The sequence below is a fragment of the Dermochelys coriacea genome, chromosome 16, assembly GCF_009764565.3.
Source record: "Dermochelys coriacea isolate rDerCor1 chromosome 16, rDerCor1.pri.v4, whole genome shotgun sequence".
Classification (NCBI taxonomy): domain Eukaryota; kingdom Metazoa; phylum Chordata; order Testudines; family Dermochelyidae; genus Dermochelys; species Dermochelys coriacea.
In genome coordinates this window covers 19,793,855-19,812,440 of record NC_050083.1, presented here as the reverse complement: position 1 = coordinate 19,812,440, position 18,586 = coordinate 19,793,855, and the positions used below count along the sequence as shown (strand labels likewise).

The following is an 18,586-nucleotide window of genomic DNA, read 5'->3' as shown; positions in this document are numbered from 1 at the left end:
CAGGATTCCTCTCCTCCCCCAACCCTTGCAGCCATTACCACATCAAACAGGGAAATCCCCAAAGTCAGGATCCCATGGTTACAGGTACTGTAACCATCCCTTCAAGAGACAGGGGTTTAGTGGCCTTGGCCAGCAGTTTGGTTTCTGGGTCATGAGGCTTGTCAGCACCCGGTCACTGTAAATAACCAGTATTATTTGTGTAGTGCTATCTCACGGCAGTGGTGCTTGGGAAAGCAAGTGCCAGCCTTTGTCAGCCACGGGGAGGAGGGTTAATAATATGAGAGGTCAAGTGGATTTACAGCAGCCGAACCCATTATGTGTTTGAAGACTAATTAAAGCCCTAACTGAGCTGCTGCTCCTGCTGCAGGCTCCCGCCCCCACCCCCTGCTGTGCTCTTCCCCACCCCCTTTGCAGAGGTTGCTGTAATGATGGAGTATTAGCTTGACACAGATTTCCCTGGTTAGGTGTCATAGAAGAGATCAGAGCCATGCTGTGTGCATGCCAATCACTAGACCACATCTCAGGGTGCAGTTCTGAACCCTCGAAGCCGAGACTAGTTTTACAGGGCCTGTTGGTGGTGTGTGGTTTTTCAAAAACTTGGGGTTCATGATCTCGCCCACAGATCATGAACCCCAAGCCTTGAATCCCTTTTACCCCTTTTAATCTTTCAATTAACCTCATCGGGCTTTGGATCGGGCCCCAAGGGAGAGAGAAACAGCTCCTGAAAGAGTGAGCGTTGAAGGGTGCCGAGGGCCAAAGCCAAAGTTTGTCGTGTTTTGTTTTCATCTGTGGAGACGCTGTAAGGCAGCTCTTGTGCCCAGGGTGGCGCTGGATCAAGCCACTGAGCCAGCCACATGAGCCAGAGAGAGGGAGGGTAAAAGGACATCCTAGCCCTGTAGCCTTTAGAGACTGGATTTCTGTGGAGTTTTGCTGTCAGGTTTCATCTGGTACAGCCTTCCCACAGGGGCCCGGCATGTCCCTGTCCCACAAATAGAACTGCTGCTCATTACGTTTCTAGAGGGGGCTTTGATTTGTCTTTAACAGGGATGGAGTAGGCAGCTCCCCGAGGGTGGGGGAGCCTAGGTTTCATCAAAGCACATGTCATCTCAAGGAGAGCTCCTTAAACAGCTCCCTGAGTGACCACTACATGCGTTCTGCGGAATCTTACCAAAGCCTTACATCTCCGAGATGCCAGTCAGGTACTAGCCCTGCAGTCCCAGCCTCCGCTCACCTCGTGGGGGGCACAGCAACTCCGGGTGAGGATGGGTTACAGGTGGGGTGTCTCATCGCCACGATTAGGAAAATCCATGTTAACGGGTGGTGGTGAAGAGAGGTTCCCCTTCCTGGTGGTTTCTATGGTCGCGTCTTATTTTGTATTGAGCTGCAACCGCGCATCACCGGTGACTACAGCCTCGCAAGCCAAGCAAGGCCAGGCCTGGCTGTTGGGAGACGTCCTTGGGAAATGCCGGTGCCACAGGAAGCAATGTTGCTTATTGTTCTTTCCTTCCAAGTCAGTGCTGACCCCGTCCCTTCAGCATGCCGCCACCTCCACAGCTTGTTGTAATTAAATGGCACTGTACAAAGGGAAGAACGGGAGAGGATGGCGGTGGGGCTTGTTTCCACCAAGAAGCAGAGTGCCTCATGCTTGTTGTCTTTATAACGTGTTCCTCTTCTTCTTTCCTTCCATATATCGCACGCTTGAGAGAACGCCTTGAACTAGCGCAGCCGTGGCTCGGGGTGACCTGCAGTGCTGCCGGGATGTTCAATGGCCGTTGTGGCAGCAACCAGCTGACACGGCCGCACAATGGTTGCAGCCCTAGCAAGGTGGACACGGGTTGTGCCTCGTTTTCCTGAAAAGCATCTTGAGAAGAATCTTGACCTTCCCACAGAAACAGGGCAGGTGCGACTTGGGCTGAACGTTTCAATCGAAGACCCAAATCACGCATCCTTAGTGCCGCACTGTGGATATAACCCCAAGGTGTCACTCCATAGCCTCTTGCCAGGGTGGAAAGCATGGCATGTGCATGACCCTACATGCTAAGCAAGCCTTATAGTGAAAGGGGGATGCTCTTTGGATTGAGAAGCAGTGGGATGAAACCTTGGCACTGAAGGGGGTAGTTAAAGGGTGCTTCCTGTTTGGCTGGCCTTTTTGCCAGAGTAAAGAGCGTCTATGGCATGTTGCCAGTGGAATTTGCCAGCACAGCTTTTGGTCTGCCCATAAATGCTTCCCCTCTGTCACTGACACTGATGAGATGGAAGAAAAGCCTTCTCTATGCAGAGCCACAGCCCCTACAGGTGTGTGCTACCTCCCCATCCTCCACCTGTTGTTCAGGATCCTACAGCAAGCACCCAGATAAATGCCAGTCTCCATCTGTAGGGGTAGGTGGAATGAGGGAACCTTACCTGGTCATAGCTGTAACGTTACTCCACCAGCAATATGGCTGGGCCAATGAAACTGCTAACCTGAAATAGCTGCTGTTGGAGGTGCACCAGGTATAGAGATGGGCCTAAGGAGCTGCCATTCACATTGGAGGCTGAATCCTTACTGATGTCCAGTCTCTTTGGTGGTGATCTTGTGAGATGTGACCTCAGGATTTGCTTGCCACCTTGGACTTTATTGGCATTTGGCCCTGGAGAACTGGTAACTTCTGGCTTTGAACTGTTACCCCACCCCAAAACTGCAGTGGCAGGCTCGATTCAGGGATTGGATCCAACCTTAGTGTTCAGATTTGGGGTTCTGATTTGGGCCTCTCTCTTGCTGATAAAATCAGAGTCCCTGATCCTGCAGATGATTGACATGTATGTATCTGAAGTCCTATTCTGGGTTCAACACATCACAGATCCCCGGCTGCACAGATTAGGTTGTCGGGTCAGGGCTGTAGACCGCTTCTGGTTCCATGCTTGCAGAGAACCTCACATATTTCTGCTCCTCCCCCACCCTCCCATTCTGTGTCCCACAGCTAACATGTGGTTCAAGTTTGATCCCTTGATCCAAACTGACCCTTATAGTTTTGTTTCTAGGTCACATTGAAAGCCAAGAGGTGGGGCGTGTTTCTTGTGTGTGGTTCAGCTGCGACCCCATGATGGTGAAACTCTGGTGAAAATCAATTGCTGTAGTGACAGCAACAGGGTACAGCCAGACAGGGCATTGGGGTGGGGAACTGGGGCAACCAGTGTTCTATTCCTGGCTCTGACACCTACCTGCTGTGTGACCCTGAAGAAGTGACCTCCCCTCTCTTGTCTATTTGGAGTGTAAAACTGGGACTGTCTCTCTCTCGCTGTGTGTATGCACAGTGCCTACCCCTATATAGGCTGCTCACAGCAGTTGTACAAATAGTAGTAGTAATATCCACCATTGGAGCTGAAATCTTACGAGACAACTCAGGACTCACTGAATGTGAATCATAGCCCTGAGCCTCCTCCATCCTGAACTGTAACAAGAACTTAATCCAGACTGAAAAATCCCCTCTTCAGGACATCTCTGTATATCTGGAGTATACAAAAATACAGCAAATCTTGAGCCGTTCATGATACTGTCAGTATTTCCTTGCATGTCGTGTGCTTCCTTAACCACACACATGTTCTATTAAATCCCATTCTCCACAGGGAATCATTTGAATCGATATGTTCCTGAAAGATGAGCAGAGAATAAAACGCTTGCAATCTTGTTTGAGAGTCAGATTCTGAGCAAAGTGGGTCTCTCGTTGGTCCCAATTTATGCATAAAGAAAAAGAGTACTTGTGGCACCTTGGAGACTAACAAATTTATTGAGCATAAGCTTCGTGAGCTAAGCTCACTTCATCGGATGCATTCGGTGGAAAATACAGTGGGGAGATTTATATACACACACAGAGAACATGAAACATTGGGTTTTATCATACACACTGTAAGGAGAGTGATCACTTAAGATGAGCTATTACCAGCAGGAGGGGGGGGAAAGAGGAAAACCTTTTATGGTGATAATCAAGCTGGGCCGTTTCCAGCAGTTAACAAGAACGTCTGAGGAACAGTGGTGGGTGGGTGAGGGGGGAGAAATAACATGGGGAAATAGTTTACTTGTGTAATGACCCCATCCACTCCCAGTCTCTATTCAAGCCCTAAATGATTGTATCCAGTTTGCAAAATTAATTCCAATTCAGCAGTCTCTCATTGGAGTCTGTTTTTGAAGTTTTTTTTTTGTTGAAGGATAGCCACTCTCAGGTCTGTAATCGAGTGACCAGAGAGATTGAAGTGTTCTCCGACTGGTTTTTGAATGTTATAATTTTTGACGTCTGATTTGTGTCCATTATTCTTTTTACGTAGAAGACTGTCCAGTTTGACCACTGTACATGGCAGAGGGGCATGCTGGCACATGATGGCATATATCACATTGGTAGATGCGCAGGTGAACGAGCTATGATAGTGTGGCTGATGTGATTAGGCCCTATGATGGTATCCCCCTGAATAGATATGTGGACAGAGTTGGCAACGGGCTTTTGTGCAAGGATAGGTTCCTGGGTAGTGGTTTCTGTTGTGTTGGTCTGTGTGGTGCTGGTGAGTATTTGTTTCAGATTGGGGGGCTGTCTGTAAGCAAGGACTGGCCTGTCTCCCAAGATCTGTGAGAGTGATGGGTCGTCCTTCGGATAGGTTGTAGATCCTTGATGATGCATTGGAGAGGTTTTAGTTGGGGGCTGAAGGTGATGGCTAGTGGCGTTCTGTTATTTTCTTTGTTGGGCCTGTCCTGTAATAGGTGACTTCTGGGTACTCTTCTGGCTCTGTCAATCTGTTTCTTCATTTCAGCAGGTGGGTATTGTAGTTGTAAGAATGCATGATAGAGATCTTGTAGGTGTTTGTCTCTGTCTGAGGGATTGGAGCAAATGCGGTTATATCGTAGAGCTTGGCTATAGACAATAGATCGTAGGGCCTAATATCATAGGGCCTAATCACATCAGCTACACTATCAGAGGCTCGTTCACCTGCACATCTACCAATATGATATATGCCATCATGTGCCAGCAATGCCCCTCTGCCATGTACATTGGTCAAACTGGACAGTCTCTACGTAAAAGAATAAATGGACACAAATCAGACGTCAAAAATTATAACATTCAAAAACCAGTCGGAGAACACTTCAGTCTCTCCGGTCACTCGATTACAGACCTGAGAGTGGCTATCCTTCAACAAAAAAAAACTTCAAAAACAGACTCCAATGAGAGACTGCTAAACTGGAATTAATTTGCAAACTGGATACAATTAGCTTAGGCTTGAATAGAGACTGGGAGTGGATGGGTCATTACCACAAAGTAAAACTATTTCCCCATGTTATTTCTCCTCCCCACCCCACCCCCCACTGTTCCTCAGATGTTCTTGTCAACTGCTGGAAATGGCCCACCTTGATTATCACCAATAAAAGGTTTTTCCTCCCCCCCCCCCCCAATCCTGCTGGTAATAGCTCATCTTAAGAGATCACTCTCCTTACAGTGTGTATGATTAAACCCATTGTTTCATGTCTCTGTGCATGTATTATAAATCTCCCCACTGTATTTTCCACCGAATGCATCCGATGAGAGTGAGCTTTAGCTCACGAAAGCTTATGCTCAATAAATTTGTTAGTCTCTAAGGTGCCACAAGTCCTTCTTCCTTTTTGTGGATACAGACTAAGACGGCTACTCCTCTGAAACCATTTATGCCTGTGAGTACTCCCAGGAGTTAAGTTAATCTTGGTGAACTAGGCAGGACCTGCCCACATGTGCAGAGTGGCACACAACATGCGTAAAGTTACTCGTTGTAATATTCACAGAACTGGGGCCTCTTTCTTTCTTTCTTTTTTTTTTTTTTTTGTTTGGACACAAGTGCAATAAAAAGCCTTTTAAAATCAAATAATTTATCTTTTCCAAGTGTTGTCTTCTAAAGCCCATCTCCCCACTTAGAGTATTTCACTGCAGAAAACCCAACACTGGAAATCCCTTTCAACGTCAATGAGTGGCAAATTAAAACCCCAGATGTGGTCATTCAGTTTAGACCTAATGTTTTACAAAATTAAAAAGCGTTCTATAAAACACGTGTCCGTCAATATCCCGCGTATACATATAAATATATTGCCCCTTTCAAACTCAAACAGAACCACGTTTTGAAAGGCTTGTGTGAAGGTTGTAGTTGTGGCCAGAGAAGGGCAAATAGCAACACCATGAAGTGCCGCGGCTTCTCGAAGTACCAGAGGGACGAGTTGCAGCAGCTTGAACTACTCCCATCCTGGGTTCTACCCACCCAGATCTGCCAATGCCCATCATTACATGCATTATTCTCTGGGTGTGAGTCACTGAACCTCCCTCGGTCTCACTTTCCCAGGTTATCTTATGGGGCCAATATCCACCTTCACAAAGCGCTTTCATAGCCATGTGCAGAAGGTGCTGAGCAGGGCAAGGGTTTGTCTGTTGTTAAACAGCTCCTCTGGATGATAAAAGTGGTTAGAGCTGTCACGAGACATCCCTGGATTCTCCGTCAATAGACAAAGACGTACCATGATTCTGACCTATTAATGTCACTTCAGCGAGGCTGGAGAGTATCTAGCGGAAGCATGTGTTCCAGTGCATCACATTGGATTCCTGCACTGCAGACGAGGGTCAGACCCCTTTCCTTCACTGCCTGATGCAAAGTCACTAAGAGGCCGGCGGGCCAGATGCTGAGCAGTGAAGTTCCTGCTATCTGATGAGGGGAGCCATTCCCAAGGCCCTACCGTGGACACTGGAGAGGAAAAGGCAGGATTTCCAGTTCAGTCAATTCTGGTAAACAACTGAATCCAGGGCCTGCAAAGCTGGAACCTACTTGCCATAATTCAATCACTCCAGGAATCAGGAGAGCTTTTAACTCTCCCCAACATGATGGGGGCTATGAAGAGTAATGTATAAATATAGGGAAATACAGGAATGTGAGTATGAGAGAGAGGTCTGTATGGGTGTTGGATATAGGTAGATATGGTGGGCTGTCTGTGAGAGGAGAGAGAGGCAAGAGGTAGAACGGGTATTTGTAGATATGAGGTGGTATAAAAGAGAGGGGGTGTATTATGCATATAGCTCAAATATGTGCATAGAGAGAATGTCTCTCTGTGCTTATCATTTTATGAAGGCCCTCACGTCTGCCCTGCCTTTAAGATCAGGTGGTGGTGGACCTTACCCTGGTTTTATAAATGAAAAAAACGAAATGCGAAAAACATTAACGCGGCCCAAATTGTCAAGCCAGAGAGATTCTGATTGGTTTAATCGAGCTATTTAGCTCATAAGGTGATATATTTTTAAAAAATTATTTAAAAAAAAACAACCCATGACCTTGAGTATCAAAAAACAAAAAACAAACCCAGATCTCAAAAAAAAAAAAAAAAAAAAAAAAAAGAGCATGAATACAGTCCAGTCAGTCAGGTTGTTCAGTTTATGTTCACAAAAAGGTTTCAACTTGCTAGATTAAAGACCTCTGCAAACCTTAAGAGAGAGAGAGCATTTAGAAATGCCTCTGAGTTTTCCGTTAGTCTGCAATGGGCTTTGTAAACATGCCAATAAATACAGGGGAGAAGAAAAAAAACCACAGAGTAACAGACACAGGTTTTCAGTTGCTCAGTCTTTTGCATCCAGGACTGCTGCTGCTGATCAGTGGAGGAAAGAGAGAGTAAGAAAGTGTTATTTTTCTTGCTGAATATTAGGCAGTTACAAATATCTCTGGGGAAAAATAATCTGTTGGAGGCTGTGGGAGGGGACTGGGTGCACCCTAAAGTTAGTTTGGAGTCATCTGAAGTAATGCCCCTGGTCCGTAATAGAAATTAGCTGGATTCACATTTTCCTAGTGGTTAGGTGAATAAGGAAGTCTCTCTGCTATTCTTCATGCTGAGGGCGATACAAAGATTAAAGGCACCACATTCTGGTCTTGGTTGCACCTCTGTATAATGTGGAGAAACTCCAGTGAGCTCCATGGAGTTACTCCAAATTTAGGGCCAGCTTCTGAGACCTTTACTCACACTGAGTAGTACCTTACTCTTTGTCCATTCATTTGAATGGGGCTGCTTGCAGAGTAAGGTATTACTCAATGGAAGTGTGGCAAAATTGTCGTAACTGAGTTCAGAATTCGGCCCCATAACTGATTTTAATTTCTCTCCCAGGTAAATAGTCTCCTGTCTGTTTGGAAGCTGTATTTGTTAACTCTTAACTTCTCCCTCAGATGAATTTGAAATCCTAGTGGCAATAAAGGAAGAACACACTGCCACAACTGAAAAAGCAAATTATTGTTACACCCCAATTACTGGGAAGGTCTCAGCTGAATACATATATTAAAGTAACAAAGGTTATGGAATACTTGTGGCACCTCAGAGACTAACAAATTTATTTGAGCATAAGCTTCATGCATCCGATGAAGTGAGCTGTAGCTCACGAAAGCTTATGCTCAAACAAATTTGTTAGTCTCTAAGGTGCCACAAGTCCTCCTTTTCTTTTTGCGAATACAGACTAACACGGCTGCTACTCTGAAAAAAGGAAAGGTATGTTTGTGAGCTCAAAGATTAATGGTTTTATCTCCAACAGTTTAGTGCTATTGCAAATACACTTAAGCACTGAGGATGGGGTATATAATTAATGACTCTTTAAGGCTGTTAGAAATTATTTCTGTTTATCTAATCAGATACACTGCTCTTTGTTTTCACGGTGATGCACTCTTGCTTTCGAACACTGGACTTCACCTCTCAAAGGCATTGCTTAAGCAAGAACAAAATGCAGAAACTGCTTTAAATGTTTATAATGATCTTGGTTCCAAACCCCTCGCTGCACATAATGGAGGAGGCAGTAGCTTACTTCAAGGAAAGTTCAGTGCCTTGAGCAGCTTTCCGGTAGCTGTGGAGATTTGTGGGCACCTTTATTGAGTGGTCCTTAATACCGCCGCCCACTCCCCCACACCAGCCTTCTATTTCCCAACTCGTATATGGACTCCCTGTTTATACAGATGCACCCAGAGAGAATATCTGTAGCAGCAGAAATAATAGTCCTGACAAGATTCTCTCAGAGTCTCACTGATACCTAGAGGGTGCAAAGCATTCCTGGATATCAGGGAGCAATCTTAACAGCAGATGCAGGAGAAAGATTATTCTGAAATGAATGTTGTCCGAAAAATGCCTTTTGTTTTTAATGGGAGGTTCCTGGAAGGTAACTCTTGTAACTGTGAGGGGAGGAGCATGCTTCGATTTGGGGCGGGGGAGCCTGGGTGATGGTGGCTCTTCCCTCCGTTCTGTCAGCGCCCGAAGATGACTTGTGAGAAGGCAAAAAGAAAAGCAGTACTTGTGGCACCTTAGAGACTAACAAATTTATTAGAGCATAAGCTTTCGTGAGCTACAGCTCACTTCATCGGATGCATTTGGTGGAAAAAACAGAGGAGAGATTTATTTCCACCAAATCCGATGAAGTGAGCTGTAGCTCACGAAAGCTTATGCTCTAATAAATTTGTTAGTCTCTAAGGTGCCACAAGTACTGCTTTTCTTTTTGCGAATACAGACTAACACAGCTGCTACTCTGAAACCTGTCATTATGTGAGAAGGCAGAGAGTGTGGCTTGGTGGTCAGAGCTGGGAGTGAGCATTCCTGGGTCTGCCAGGCCCTTGCTGTGTGACCTTTGGTTCAGCTCTGGGCTCTGTCTAGGCTCCAAGGGACAGTGATGTCCTGGGGGAGGGGGCAAGGAGGGGCTTGAGCAGTGTTTGCAAAAATGCAAAAAAGTGTTACTTTAAAATGACTAGATGACAGGGGCTATGTAGACAGTGGGCCAAACTCTCTGATGGTATAGATTGGTCAATGCCATTGGTGTCAGCAGAGCTGTCAGTTTACATGAATGGAGAATTTGACCCGAGCATGTATTTACTTGGGCCCCGTTCATGTTCTGAGCGCAAATGCTGTGACTGGTAATTAATGCTTTCAGATACTGAGGCACCACAAGGTCTCTCAGCAAAAGTAGGCAGGGATGGAAGCAAACACTGCAAAAGCCAATTAGCCCTACCCGAGTTGCTCAGAGTAGCAGAGGCCCTTCTTCCCATCTGCCCAAAAGCTGGGCGAGCTCTGTGGCTGAACACTGGCTAACTGCCTGACTTCCGGGACAGAGTCCTGTTTTGCTGAGCGAGTGCCAGCTGAGAAACTGGCCTTGCCTTTGCATCTGTGGCAAGGTGACAGATCTCCCTGTTGGAGGGACATGGTGGTTGCCTTACTCTTTGCTTTGAAGCCTAACCAAAAAATCCTTTTCTCTAGAGAAATTCAATTTCTATTTAGGTCCCAATTCCACAAACTGTTCCAATTCAGCGAAGTCCATCAGCCTGTGCTCAATTTTAAGCATGAGTTGAATTCCTGTTGACTTTAATATGACTTTAGCACATGCTTAAAACTAAGCAGGTGTTGCCAAGCTTTGCTGAATAGAGATGGACTTAAACATGTGTGTCAGTGTCTTGCTGAATTGGGGCTTTAGGACTGTAATAATCTAAGTATTTTAGGCTGACAGGACAGGGTTTAGGGGTGGTGCAATTAGATATAGGTTAGTCAAATGAAATTACCATACACTAGACCACATTTTATTACAGTGCTGGTCACAACAAGAGTTATGTGGACTTTGTCCTCTCATCATATGGAAACCGTGCATTGAGTGTGCCCAAGAGACATTCAGCCCAGCTCCTTCCAGAATAGCTAGTGGGAAGGCTCAGGCTTGGTGCACCCAGTATAGCTGAGACTTGCAGGCCATGAGGGTCCCAGTTTGAGCCCTGGTCCTGGTTACACACAGGCTCGCAGTGCAGCTGGACTCTGCTTGGGGCTGTTGTTTCCTGTAGAAGCATAATGCTGCTATGCTTCCCCACAATTATCTAGCCCTCCCGCTGCCATTTAGTCTGTCTATTACAGGCATTAATTGCATTTTGTCTTAAACTGGAGTGTAAATTCTTTGAGTCTGGGAATGTACCTTGCTCTCTGCTTTGTACAATCCCCAGTGCAATGGCACCTCAATCCTGATCCGGGTACCTGGGCATGACGGTAATACAAATATCTGAGATTATTAATGGGCTTTGCTGTGGGAAATCAGAATAGTTTTGCTCTTGGTGAATTTGCTGTCACAACCATACAAAGCTCTGGCATTTCCATTCTCAGGAATTGGCATGGCTTTTGTTTTCCGAGCCTGAAAACTTCCAGGTAAAACTGGTCCCAAACCTCTAAATTTAGCATCTCTGCCACCTGAAATCACTGAATTTTGCATGGTTCCCACCCAAACTTAGACTCCTGAGAAGAGGGGAGAGCCGGAAGGGTGGGGGGAGGACTTGTGCCAGGAGTTTTCCCAGCCATGATGATTACGGCACAATGGGGGATGCTGCATGTATCTAATTGGAAGTACAGAGGCAAGAGGAAGTATGCTAGAGAGAGAGAAAGTTTGGGGAGTCAGAATCTAAATCTAGAACTCTACAGTCAGAATCTACATCCATTTTCATCTGTTATATTCTTGATGTAATTGTTTCATAAAATGAATTTGCTGGAAACTCAGACACTCTCTTCAGTGTTGCCAGCTCTCATAATTTTATTGTCAATCTTGCGGTACGTGGTGTATTTTCCTGATGCTCCAGCTCCTGGAGTCATGTTAGCTTTTAAGTCTATCAGCTTTCATTTACGTTTCTAGCCTTCATGGTTGTGGACAGAAACTTGAAGATATGACCCAGGCATATCCCAAAGGTTTGAAACCAGATGGCAAAGAAACAGAACCCAAAACATATTATTTGGTTAAATCTCATGTTTTTTTCGCATGATTTTGGGGGGGAAACTTTTGATTTTTTTTTTTTTAAATGTTTGCGGTTAGTAACACTGCTACAGAGCATCTGGCTCAGATTCTAGGCTTGAAGCACTACACTGGCATGGTGTCCAGGTTGCCATCGTGTGACTCTAACTGTTACTAACTGAACTGCGATAGTGGTTTGAAAAAACAAACGAACAAAAGGGAACAAAACATGTTTTGAATCTCAAGGACAACCTGACTGCAACATCCTGTCCTGTTGACTTCGTATCACTCCAGTTAACAGGAGCTGGGGACTGCTGTGGATTGAATTTTATCTGCCTGACATTAATACCGACAATAGGTGACAGCCACTTGCATAAAGTCTGTGGTGTTGTTTTTTCAGGAGCCAGGCCTAAGAGAATCCAAAGGAACAGCATGGACAGTTTAGACCTCTTGAAGTTCCCCTCCGAAAAGGTAAGCAGAGCTGTCTGTGAGAGGAGGCAGGGAGGGAAGGGGCAGGGAGGCAGGACAACCAAATTCACATTGGTTGGCCTAGGACATTAAATATCAGCAAGACCTATGATGGCTTATTGGATGACTTCATCTGCAGGGACATGTGCAATTAGTAGATGTCACTAGAATCTCTGGTTTCAGAGTAGCAGCCGTGTTAGTCTGTATTCGCAAAAAGAAAAGGAGTACTTGTGGCACCTTAGAGACTAACAAATTTATTAGAGCATAAGCTTTCGTGAGCTACAGCTCACTTCATCAGATGCATCCGATGAAGTGAGCTGTAGCTCATGAAAGCTTATGCTCTAATAAATTTGTTAGTCTCTAAGGTGCCACAAGTACTCCTTTTCTTTTTACTAGAATCTCTGGGATTAACCAAGGAGGGTTTCTAGGGAGCCTGGAGAAGAGGAACAGCTGGTCGAGCTAAAAAAGGCACTTAGTTGAAATCTGACAAACCAATGGCTACGCTTTTTGGAAAACGATCCTTCCTGGAGAGGACAATAGTTAACTTTAGACTCTGTTAGCTCTCGGTGGCCAATCTCAGTCTGTTTTACTCTGGGACAGGGCTGTCTTCAGGGTGAATGTGGAATTAGAGGCCAAAGGCAGGAGCCTTCTCTTTACCACAGAGTTTTGCTCTGTTAGTGCACTGAGACTTTCCTGCCAGTGGCTTCTCCAGAGGAAATGTGGGGTCCAGGCATGTTTCTTCTCCGCTCTGTCTCTCTCTCGTGCTTAGGCTCGTATCTGAGCCAGCTGGGAGACACTGAAACCTCCCATCTTCGGGGAAAAATTTAATTTTCCTGTGAAACCTTCCCCAGGCCATTGCTCGAGTCCATCTGTAGGTGCTGGAGCTGAGGGTTCTACCGCACCCCCTGGCTTGAAGTGGTTTACAGTGGGTGCAATGGCTCTCAGCACCCCCACTATGAAAACTGTTCCAGCGCCCCTGTGTCCATCTGCACCTGAACACCTTTGTAAATCTGACCCCAGACCTCTCAAGTCCCCGACGTGATAGCTGCCCCTTTAATTCACTCAGCCACTGACCGGGACACATCGTGCTCTGGAGCTGGACTGGCACTAGTGATGCCAGCTTCCCCCAGCGCGGCATCCAGCCTGCTGTTCTGACTCGGGAGCGGTGACGCCCAGGCTGTGGCGCTGAGATCAGAGAGGGCGTCTGAATGAGCTTCCGAGGGATAGTTAGTGCTGAGTAACTTGGGGACTCTCTCGCTGATGTGTGGCTTGCTGCAGGCTTCAGTGTAATAGCTGAGCCCTCAGGCAGGATTATGAGCTCCCAGAGATCTTGCTGGGAGGCTGGAGTAAACGGGAGCTGTCAGCAGGCAGCGGCTGAGTTCTCCCATTCTCCTTTAAGTGGCCCTTGAGGAGACAGAGTATTTTGGTCTCTTCCTGGCGGCCTCTTCAGCTGCATTGTCCCTTCTGCTCTTCAGCCCACTTGGAGGGAATGTGATTATAGCCCAGAAGGGGGGCATCCGCTCTGAGCTCCCAGTGGGGGAAACGTGATCGGATTAAAGCTCACATCTCTGTCTCATCTCTTCAATCTCTCCAGCCCCTTTTCCACCCCATTGCCTAATTCTCTCGCCCTTTCCTGCGTCGATCCCTCAGTCACTTTCACAGATTCATAGATGTCAAGTCCCAAAGAGATCATCTAGTCTGATCTCCTGTATAACGCAGGCCTTAAATTTCAGTTACCCCTGTGAGAGACCATATCAAAAGCTTTGCTAAAGTCAAGATGTGTATGCTTGAGGACAATAGTCGCAAAACCGTTCAGTACTGCAGCCGACGTTCTAGCTGAACCAGCAAGTGCTAAGGCTGAATATGGTTTTTGGAGCATTCGGGTGCTGTGCTCAAGCGAAACGCACAGTGCTGTGTAGCCCAAGGACTGGAAGCACTGAGCGTCAAACCCCTCCATGCTGCCCTGCACCAGCGCACCTCTGTCTGCCTCAGCCACACGGCAGAAATAACCACGTGTCGGAGTAGACAGGCCAGTGAGGGTTGGTTGGTTTGTTAGACAGGGAGAGGGTGGGAAGTTGGATGCATCTTGGGGGAGGGAAGTAAGGAACAGGAACCCATGATTGGGGCGGAGGTATTAGTAGGGATTTTTTCTTTTAAAGCATGGAGGGTTGGAATGGGAGGAGCTTTATTTCCAGAAATGGAGGTTACGTGATCCAATGGGCAGGACACTGGACTAGGAAACTGGTTCCTCTTCCAAACTCTGACCTCTGTGACCTTGTGCAAGTCACATAGAATCATAGAAGATCAGAGTTGGAAGAGACCTCAGGAGGTCATCTAGTCCATCCCCCTGCTCAAAGACGGACCAACCCCAACTAAATCATCCCAGCCAGGGCTTTGTCAAGCCTGGCCTTAAAAACCTCTAAGGATGGAGATTCCACCACTTCCCTAGGTAACCCATTCCCATGCTTCACCACCCTCCTAGTGAAATAGTGTGCTGGGCTCCTGGAGGATGTAGGTATATTATGAAAGGGAAGAATATCTTCCTAGGTGTGGAAGCAAGTGGATGGAAAGGGAGTGATTCTACTCTTGCAGTAGCTGATTCATTTGTTGAGCTCTAAGGACCCTTTGTGTTTGCAAATCAGAGAGATGCCTATTACTATCTGTAGGATAAATGGGTTTTTTCCTATCACAATTACACCCACTACGGATGGAATTAAAGTGATTGAATCAAATTTCTGGGGAGTTGCTTCAGAACGATTGAGTCACGTGCATCTGCCTGACCTGGTAATTTCTCTCGCTGAGTAGTTTGAAATGTGACCAAGCTGCTGGGTTCTCAGTTTCCTGAGCCTTAATCTCTGATAGGAAATCCTTGCATCCTGTTTGTTATCCTTATTGAGCACTGTCCATGTGCTAGGTGGTGTAGAGGAAGATGCTGTCTCTGTCTCATGGGCTACATCAGTGATTTATGCCAAGATGTTTGTGCAGGATTGTTTGTGCTTTCGCTACAAACGGGTGATATCCTTGAAAGTCCCAGTTCCCATTTGTTAGTTGACACCACTCAAATATTTTGCAGTATTGTTCCAGCAAGGAATCAGGCCCCTTTGGGGAAGGGGAATAGACCAACCTGAGCAGGCTTTGAAAAGCAGCTATAGAGATAGAGAGCTGACTGTCAGGAACAGAGAAGGCAACTAAGAGACCTCTCTGATGTGGTGGTTACGTCCAGTCACACCTTAATATGTTGTCCTAGGATTGCAGCCAGGCCTGCAGGATGGTTTTCTATGTGCCTGGTAAATATAATAAATTATCAGTCTGGACTTTTTTTACAAACATACACACTGACAAGCTAGTGTAAGCTTGACTAATTTTGTTTCCTGTGAATGATGCATCCTCTCCAGTAATGTATATTGTCCTCTACTAAACGGTGCATCAGTCACAAACTAGGGACCACCAAATAAAATTAATAGGCAGCAGCTTTAAAACAAACAAAAGGAAGTATTTCTTCACACAATGCACAGTCAACCTATGGAACTCCTTGCCAGGGGATATTGTGAAGGCCAAAAACATAACAGGGTTCAAAGAAGAACTAGATAAGTTCCTGGAGGATAGGTCCATCAGTGGCTATAAGCCAGAATGGGCAGGGATGGTGTCCCTAACCTGTTTGCCAGAAGCTGAGAATGGGTGACGGGGGATAATCACTTGATGATTACCTGTTCTGTTCATTTCCTCTGAAGCACCTGGCATTGGCCACTATCAGAAGACAGGATACTGGGCTACATGGACTATTGTTGGCTAGATACTGGGCTAGATGGACCCAGTGTGGCCATTCTTATGTTCTAAAGCTTTCTATGCCTAACCCTCCATGACACCATCATAAATGTGCGATTGTGGCTTCTAATCTCCAGGTTAATTTCTTACAGATTCTAGGTGTAAATCTGCAATCACCACATTAAGCCTCAGCTGAATGATTTGTGCAATGACTGTTTCTTGTCCTCCCAAGGAGCAGAATGGGGATAGCCACCACATGGGAAACTTGAAGATCACAGGAAAGGACTTCTTGTCTCTGCCCGTGAGATCCAAGAAATACCAGGAGAACCAGTCCCATTCAGAGAGGAAATCCCAGGAGTCCAATATGTCACCGCTGGATGCAAGTGATGTCCGACTCCAGGTGTCTCAATCGGTAGGAAGATGAGGGTTTGGGGGGGTTTTCAAACAGAGCTCTTTGAGCTTTTTATAAAATGTTTGTTTGTTGTCACATGTGTAGCCTGATGAGGCAGGAGGCAGTGTGGCCTGAACCTGGGCAGAGCACTGGATTTCAGAGACCCGGATTTTATTCCCAGCTCTCCACAGGCCTGATATGTGACTTTTGGCAAGCCAATTCACTGCTCCCTGCCTCAGTTTCCCCATCTTTAAAATAGGGATAATGATACTGACTTCCCTTTATAAAGATCTCCTTTTGTGATCTACTGATACAAAGTGCTATGTGAGAGCTGTGGATTATTATTGTTAATAATGTGAATAATTATTATGATGTGAAAGATCCTATGGTGGTTTTCCATTTGCTGTTTTTACTAGAGAGGGGACCTGAACTTCTCCTAAGTGTGGGATGTTAGCGTGGGAGGCCAACATTTTAACAATTTTGGCTGTCTCCGTCTGCGGGCCCCTAGCTTGATCCATGTGAGGATCCTTGCTCTTAGAGGGCGGGTGCTCGCCACTTTTGGAGAATCAGACCCTTTTTAGGAGTTCTTACCTGAGTGTCCAAAATGATGAGTCGCTTTTGGAAAAGGTTGGCCCATTTTTTGTTCCGAGCTCATCCCTAGGCTGGCGCTGATGTTCTCCTGGGAAATTGTTGGTGTCTTTTTGTATATATTGTTATCCCTGAACATCAAGCTCTTCGGTACCATCAACACAATCAGAAAATAACTGTGTGCCGGTTTCCATTCTGACAGGCATCTAATGGGTTACCCTGCGGAGGCTTCCTGCAGCTGTGTGGGTTGTATAGTCAGTACTGCAGAGGGGAGTCAGACTCACAAGCAACTGCAGGTTTCTTTATTGTGGGCAAGGTGGCTTTGAAATGTTTTCACTGAGTGATCTCAGATGAGGAACTCTGATTCAAACAAGAATGAGATAAGTTCATAGAAGATGGGTCCATCCACGGCTGTTAGCCAAGATGGTCAGGGCCACAGCCCCTTACCCCAGGTGTCCCTAGCCTCTGACTGCCAGAAGCTGTGACTGGACAATGGGATGGATCACTCAATAATTGCCCTGTTCTGTTCATTCCCTCTGGGGCACCTGGCACTGGCCACTGTTGGAAGACAGGACACTGGGCTAACCGGACCATTGGTCTGACCCAGGATGGCCGTTCTTATGGTTTTATCGCGTTCTTTTGATTCCCGAGGTGGCTGTTTTGCGCTCCGTGTGATAATTATGATTTAAATAATAAAATGGGCACTGCTAAGCCTTGCCGGCTCTGCGAGAATGCTCTGTTTTCATGCACTCGAACAACGCTGCAATGTTTGGGCTACAAAAGCCTACGGGGGAATATTTGAGTCCAAATGCAGAAAAAACAACCAACCAAAGGACCTATTTTCTTAGCATTAAAAACACTAACAACAATCAAGGGAAACAGAAGCTTTTTGTATGAGCTAGAAATGAATCTCAGATGCAGTTTGGATCTAGACTCAAAACTTCCCTAGGGTTTGGGGTACTTGGATTTATCTCGACTGTTGCATTTGGATTCCCTGGATTGCGGTCTACTGGTCAGAGCCCAGGGCTGGGAGCCACAGACCGCCCTACGTAGGATATTTACCAGGATTGTGTCCTTTTAAAAGAACTCTCTGGGCTGATGTCCCATTCCCAAGCTGCACCTTGGAAAATGGGAGTCTACTTGGAAGAGCGCTTTGCTCTGTTTACCCCTGCAAAGCTGGTCACCAGCAAGGAAAACACAGCTCCGCGAGCCAGAGAGGAGACGGAGGCGGCACGGGGGCAGCAGAAGGAACACAGAGAGAGAGAAAACATTTCTGCTAGAAATAGCCTTGTATTTTTAACACAAACATACAGCCCGAAACCAAACAAAAGCCCAGCTCCAGCAAGCAGTCAGGCAAACCGCGTCCCCCCAGGAGCACAATGCTGAGTAAATAGGCTGCTGTACACGGTAGTAAAGCCCCCACTGAACATCACTGACCGATGGTGACCTTGTGGAAGTCTTGATGCAGAAAAGCCAACCTGTCTGCGAGCGAGACCTGGGAGGTGAGGGTGGGAGGAGGGGAGAGAGGGTGGCAATTGGGGAGTGGCTTTGAGGCGGACATTCAGGTCTGAACCAGAACTTGTAACCCCTTTGGCTTTCCCCTCCCCAAATGCACAGGCCTGCACACGCTCAC

The 18,586-nt window shown here is 46.4% G+C and overlaps 1 protein-coding gene across 1 annotated transcript in view; it reads left to right on the top strand.

The window, feature by feature from the left end:
* GPSM1 (G protein signaling modulator 1) overlaps nt 1-18,586 on the top strand; it is a 145,595-nt gene that overhangs the window by 87,288 nt on the left and 39,721 nt on the right. Inside the window, 2 exon segments of the mRNA XM_038374448.2 lie at nt 12,142-12,212; nt 16,207-16,386. Of these exon segments, the coding sequence (XP_038230376.2) occupies nt 12,142-12,212; nt 16,207-16,386 (251 nt within the window).